Source organism: Lupinus angustifolius, chromosome LG04 (genome assembly GCF_001865875.1).
Source record: "Lupinus angustifolius cultivar Tanjil chromosome LG04, LupAngTanjil_v1.0, whole genome shotgun sequence".
Lineage (NCBI taxonomy): Eukaryota > Viridiplantae > Streptophyta > Magnoliopsida > Fabales > Fabaceae > Lupinus > Lupinus angustifolius.
The window spans coordinates 12104548-12111914 of record NC_032012.1 but is presented as its reverse complement, the minus strand read 5'-3'; the positions used below and the strand labels follow the sequence as shown (position 1 = coordinate 12111914).

At 35.0% G+C, this 7367-nt stretch overlaps 1 protein-coding gene across 1 annotated transcript; it reads right to left on the bottom strand.

Annotated features, from left to right (window-relative positions):
- Positions 3140 to 7139, bottom strand: LOC109345885 (pentatricopeptide repeat-containing protein At5g15280). Its single transcript, XM_019585139.1, has one exon. It carries the CDS (start codon positions 6977 to 6979, stop codon positions 3200 to 3202), a length of 3780 nt encoding a protein of 1259 aa, XP_019440684.1. The 5' UTR covers positions 6980 to 7139; the 3' UTR covers positions 3140 to 3199.

Here is a 7367-nt window from a genome sequence, read left to right as displayed (position 1 = left end):
AAGTATTATCAATTTTTATGACTCCAAGTATTTTACTTTTTTTGTGGTTTCCAATGTAACATGCATTCTTTCTTCACGAGACAACTCAACAAACTTTCTTCTATCACCGGTAGTATGTATTGAGTACCCATTATTCATATACCAATAAGTACCTCAGATCTTACAACATACTACAGTAGGGAATTCAAATGGAGAATTTAGGTACCCAAATTATTTTAGGTCTTTTACGGTAGCTTTGAAATTTTATCTCTTAACCATCCAATGTAATAATTGTTTTGAACAACGTATTTGATTATATCACATAAGTTAAATGGGTGTCTATGAAAGCCCAAATAGGAATAAGTAGGAGATTAGTTATGAGATTTGTTAGAATTCATTACTAGTTTCTTATATGACATTTTTTTATGATTATAGGTATTATTACCCAAATTGGATTTAATGCCAACACCCTTTTGGTTTTCAAGAAAGTTGTTCAAATTACATTTTCCTATTATGAACTTACAATATAATTTTTCGGGAAAAGTGCATAAAGCCTCCTAAGCTTTATGCATTTTGCAAGTAGTCGTCATGAACTATTTTTTTCTTCCTAATTACTCATTAAACTTTATCAATTGTGAAATTGGTTTTTGATTTAATATATTGTTAAATTATTAGTAGAACAACAAAGAAATTGGCACAATCAAACTTAACCAACATTGACATTTATCTAAAGGAAACCATTATCAAAATATAAAATTAATAATATTTCACCATATTTTTCTATATTCCATTTGGGAGAGACCGATTTCACATAATATGTAACTAAGAAAAAATTTGGACCAAAATAAATCAGCTTCAAGATTTTATGTTTCTTTTCTTAAGTCATAATATAATATAAATTTAAAAATGTCCAAATGGGTATTGCACTCCAAAAAACCTTGGGTGTATGTCTGTTCTTTTATGGCGGAAGATCAAATATTTGCATCTTGCCACCCATTTCCTAACTTGTCTTTTTTGTTTAAATGTGTTATGTGCTAAGGTGAAATATAGAAGAGGGAGACGAGCATGTCACGTTATGTAGGGATCAATTTTATCAACAATTAAAGTTTAAAGGGATAATTAAAAAGAAAAAATAGTTCATTATGACTTCTTGTAAAATACATAAAGTGTAGGGTGTTCTTATAGACTTTTCCCTACTTTTTCAAATCAATGTTCTCCATTTCTATATGCTTGAATTTTTCACAGGGAATACCAACAACTTCCTTTGATGAACAATCACATATTAAATTACCATAGATAAGTTCTAAGGTTTCATTTTGTATATGTGTATGTGTTTAATAACCGTCTGTATTCAAGACTTCGCACGACTTTCATTAACACATTGGCGTGACAAAATAACAAAGTTTGGAGTCAAGAATTCAAAACATTAATAAGAGAAAACGATAAGTCAACCTACTTGAATCAAGATGGAGTAAAAGCCTTGTCAATATATCTGAAGACTTGCTTGAATAGAAATGATAGAAATAAATTATCCAATAGAAAAATCTCAAATGGTCCCACTATTTTTGTTGAAAGCAAAAACCACTTTATAGATGCAAAAGGAAAGCTTCCACTTCTATTACAAAAGAAGCATGTCAATTGCCACTTTTGAGATTGCTACGTAGAACAAACATTTTATGTTTTCCATTAGAAGTCTTCAACAACCATGAAACATGAAATGCTTAATTTATAATGACAAGGAAGCACTAATGGCGATAGATAAGTACAAAAAAAAAATCAAGTCGAAGTAGACAAGTCTAATGAATATTGATTCTAAGTAAGTTCCAATAAAGCTTCAACGACTAAACTAACGATCACATTAACTGTCTCATCTATAAATAATCTTAATATTGAAGAACATATATAAAACACTAGAAAATATTATACAATAATCTTAAATGCGTTCAATCTCATTTATTACGAACATTATGTTTATCTTATATTAAATAGTAACTAAATTGAATATTTGTGTTCAATCATTTGCTATCAAATTTGTAGTCTTTTATCTTTCATATTTATTCCACTTTGTGAGGGTAATCGAAAGACTTGCAAAGTTATAAACTCATTTTAACACAAATCATTGTTTGGTGTTGAGCATGAAGATGCTAGGTGTGCAAATAATACGCGTGTTTTTGAACTTTAAGAGGTTAGGTATGTAAACAATAATTGATGCTATAATCAATTAAGGATGGCAATGAAAACCGAACTCGTGGGTACCCGCCCGAACTGAACCTGAATTTAAGGGGAAAACCCAATGTGATTGGGTTTGGGTTCGGGTTTTACCCGAGTTTGATTTTGTAGTTCGGGTTTGGTAAAGGAAAGACCCTAACCCGTCCCAAAGTAATATAATTCAATTTAAAATTGAAATTTATATCATGTGTCCATTGTTCTTTATTTCTAATTTTACTTTACATACTATTGAATCTTCAAACATAAAAGAAATGAAATAATACAAGAGAAAATAGAAATGCTAGAGAAAAATGAAACAAAAATGATATCATATTTTCCTTAGTACATTTACAATTTTTGAGTTTTTTTCGGGTTCGGGTTACCCGAAACCCGACGGGTTCAGGAATGATATCTTTATTTTCAACCACGTTGAGTTCGGGTTCAGGTTTTGAATTTCGAGTTTGGGTATGTTCAAACTCAACCCCGACCCACCACATTGTCATTCCTAACCCAATATTGATTAATTGGGTTATATTGGAATTTTGGTGATGGCAAGAAGCTAGATATAGTCTACAATATTGGGTGAACCAGTATAAAACTTCTCTTAAGTCTTAACATTGTGCAGATAAATGATTTAAACAAATTTTAAACCAGAAACAAAAGTGTATTTTTTTGTATAACTGAATGTATCTCTTCACCATATAAGTAAAGAACTAAAACATTTTGGAGTGCATGATTATCATTTTCAATGAGTATTGCTCATAAGAATCAAACTGTTGACCTTTGTTCTAGTACAATACAGAATAAATATAAAGAAACTTGAAGATGTGTGTTTTACTCGAAAACTATATTTGATGTACATCAAGCACAAACGTGTTTAACTAACTGGATTAAACCACTAAAAGTAGTTAAACGGGTTCTCTCTTTTTTTGGGTACAATAAATGGATTCTCTCTAACATGCATTCTTATCCACTAGTCCTTTTCAAAAGAATTCAAAAAATAGTCATTGAATCATTTCTTCAGAAGAAAGCCACTTTTAGAAAGAAGCCTTGACAAAAATCCCTTGCTGCCATTCTCAGTGTCCTTTGCTTTGCAATTGCTTAAGTTGCTTATGAGAGACCAATGTGTCTCAAAATCAGGTTGATAGCCAAATTTCAGCATGTCTTGTAATAGCTCTGACACTTTATTAAGATTCTTTTCCATGTGATAGCTCCTAATTATGGTGGAATACATTATTTGGGTCGGAGTTTCCCCTCCCTGAACCATGTCGACTAGGAATTTTTCGGCTTGTTCTGTCCTTCCATCTTGGCAGAAGCTACGGACAAGCATTTCGACTGTGTCAACTCTTGGTTTGAGATTCCGATTTAACATCTCAGAATAAAAACTCAAAGATATGTCCAATTTATTTTGTACACAAAACCCATGAATGAGATAATCATAGCTGGTGGAAATTGGAATGTTATGTTTCTTGAGCATTATGTTCAGAAGATGAACTGCCATGTCCAATCGTCCATACTGGCAAAATTGCTTAATCAGGTAGTCATAATTGATATTATCAGGAGTTAGAGATTCCTCTTCCATACTGTCCAAAAAGTTTTCTGCTTCGTGTATCTTCCCATGTGAAAGTAAGCTTTCCGTAATAGCGGCTTGAATGACAGAATCATGTATCCAGCCTCTTAACCTCATTTCTTGACTCAATTCCATGGCTTTTTGCAGCTCGCCAGCATCACACAGGCTTCTTATTACCTTCCTCAAGCTACGATTGCATGGTTTGAGTCCCTTCGAAATCATGGTAGTCAGATAACGCAGAGAACTAGATAAATCTTTGCATTGCAAGAAACCATAGACAAGAAAATTATGCCCAACTTCATCGAGTACAACTTTCTTCTCTTCCATTTCAGTTAGCATCTCATTAACAACCAAACTGTTTCCAGCTGACAGAAGATAGAAAATAAGAATGTTATATGTGATAAGGCCATCCAATGAATATTGTGCATGCATAAAATCCTTTAATCTCAGAGCAAATAGGACTCTATTTTTCATACACGTCAACCGCACTAAATGCCGGTAACTTGAGAGGGACAGGTCAAAACTCTTTTTTATTACAATACCGAGTATCTCCCCAACTTTCCTCAAGTCATTAGCTTTGCAGTGGCCCTGGATAAGCATATTACACAGTCCATCATCTGGAATTAGTCCTTCGGACAACATATCATGTAATAGGGTGTCGGCCTTCATAATGTTACCTGTATTACAAAATCCTGATATCAATGCACAATGAGCAGCATAAGAAAATGAAGGCTGCTCTTTCAAAATGATATTTTTCAATGCAATCGCTTTGTCATATCTTCCAGCCTTACATAATTGAGGGATTAGCAAGACAGAAACATCTGAACAAGTGGCCAAACTTTTATCTAGCATATCATCTAGTATTGTAAAGGCTACAGAAAATTTCCCCTCATTACAAATACCCCTTATTAGATTATTATAACCAACATGATCCAACACAAAACAAGGTTGTAGTTGTTTTAGAACCACAAGTGCAATGCTTGTAAGACCCGTAGCAGAAAGTACTTCTATAAAGACATGACATATATCTGATCTAAGGTGTGGGTAGGATAGCAGCATGATTTCAAGGAGATGTAATGCTTCCCTAACCATTTTTCGATGGCAGATAGAGAAAACCAGATGTTTAAATTCCTCCAATCCTGGTAACCATTTATTTCTACAAGCAATGCCCCAGTAATAATTAAGGTCCTTCATGTTTCCTTTCTTACATAAAGGCATTAATATGGCAGTATATGTCTCATTCTTGATATGAAATTTGTTTTGCAGCATTTCATCCAGTATAGTTTTAGCTTTGCACAGTAAGCCCTTCCTGCTGTATGCCTGTACAACAAAATTGAGAGTTTGCTGGTCAAGTTTATGGGTAGATTGTGGCATTTTCTCCAAAAGCTTGATCAATGAAGAGATTTGTGACCGAGAAGAACAAAGTTGTTTCACTAAGATTGAAAAGTCCGGCAACAGTAATTCTTGTCCCCACCAAAGCATTTCTTCAACCAAAATTAAAGTATTTTTCAGGTTATTATTGCTACATTCCTTTCTGACAGATGAACTGAAGTTGGACATCATGGATTCTTCAAGAATACAAGTAACGTGGTTCTCATACTCATCAACATCTGTATCCATATAAAGTCCATTGCCAATATCATCAAAGAACTCTGTTTTTGATAGTCTCCGGCCATTGTCTCGTTTTAATTTTACACTCAAAGGGTTGAAGCCCAAAATCAGAAATGCCTTGGAAAGTGGACTCTCCATCATGGAAAGCTTAATTAAACCACGGCTCTCCATCTCAAGTATCAGAGCTTTCACATTATCAAACTGTCTAGACTTACAATGTCCAGCTATAAGAACTCTGAATGTTGAAATATCAGGCGGTGTTCCCCGATCAATCATCTCATCAAGAATGTGACGAGCATGCTCTGACATACCAATTCTAAACAATCCACTTATAAGAGCGTTATAAGTATATCTATGTGGCACAAGGCTTCTTGATAGCATAATTGACAAATAACTCATTGCATTTCTCAACTTTCCTTCAACACAACTCCAACCAATTAAAATCCCATAGGTTCCTTCGTCAGGTTTAAAGCCTAAATTTTCTAGTTTTTGCATAAACATTCCTGCCCTTTTTACACCGTAGCTGCTGCATAGAGAATTAATAACTCTATTGGCAGCTATTACACTAGGGGGACACTTTACTTCAACAAAGAAACTAAGCAAATCTTTAAAGTCCTTCTTCTCACAGTACCCAAACGCAATTTGATCGAAAACCAAGCTACTAACCTCGGAATTAAAAGGCAGCACCTTCTTCACCAAGCTTCTTGCTTCATGAATCTTCCCATTGCAGCAAAGTAGTATCATGACATTCTCTAATGTCTTCATCTCAGCACTACTCAGTGGTGCACCCAAATCTACCATATCAAAAGCTATCCGAAACGCAAGCTCTGATCTCTTCTTTTGCAGCAAAAGATCAATAAGAGCACGATAACAATACCGTGAAGGAACCATACTCCGGCCCCGCATACCATCGTACACATTAATGGCCCTTTCCAATTCTCTCATATCAACATACCCTTCAATCATATCATCAAAAATCTCATGGCATTCCAATGAAATTCCTCGACCCTCCATCGCAGAGAGAAAGTCCTCGACTTCCCTAAGCAACCTAACTCGAAGAAGCAGAGATGCCATGACCTGATAAGACTGCACAAGGTGATTGAAACCCATGTTTTTTTCAACACCCCATTTGAAAATTTGCCACAAAGATCTAACCTTTTGAGGCTGAACCTCATCTTTGGCACACTCAGATTCAAAACCCCACAATATTTCAAGCACGTGTTCGGGTTTCAACACAGGAACACGCCAGAATTTACGAGTGGTTTCAGGGATCACAGTGGACAGCTCCAAAAGATGGTGATTCAAAGAACAAACATGGGTTTGGTGGTTCTTAGCGTTGTTATCCAAAAGGGAGCATTTGGATAACACAGATTGAGCAAAACCATTCAAGTCAACATGCGAAAAGGGTAGTTGGGTGTTGTGGTTTTGGTTTGTTGAGGTTAACGATGGTAATGATGAAGGGGTTGTTGTTTTTGTTGTTGTTGATGTGGATAAGTGGTGGTGGGGTTTGTGATTGAGAGAGAAAGAAGGAAGAAGGTGTTTGAAGCAGGGGTTAAGTTGGTGGTGGTGGTGGCGGCGGCGGCGGAGAAGGGTGGTGAGAGAGAAGAGCATTCAGTAGCATCAAACGCGGGTGGGGGATTCAAACATCAAAGAAGATTTTCAGACGGGAAGAAATGCGGAGGTTGTGGAGGAGCGTCCGGCGGCGACGGAAGCGGAAATGTATCGGAGTCGGGTGGAGAGTAAGGCTATTGGAGATATATATGGCTAAATCCTCCACAAAAAAATATACTTCAATCTTGAAAAAGTAAAATTCAAATTAGTACACAAGATCACGATTGTGAATTGATATACCCAAATGTCATAAAAATGTTTTTAAAAAATACTAAATTCACTCACAATTTATATATTTTTTTGTACCATTTTAAATTTTGCAATTGGTTATAAATTGATCTCTCCATAAATATAATGTTAAATTACTACTATTAAAATTTTTTGGCCA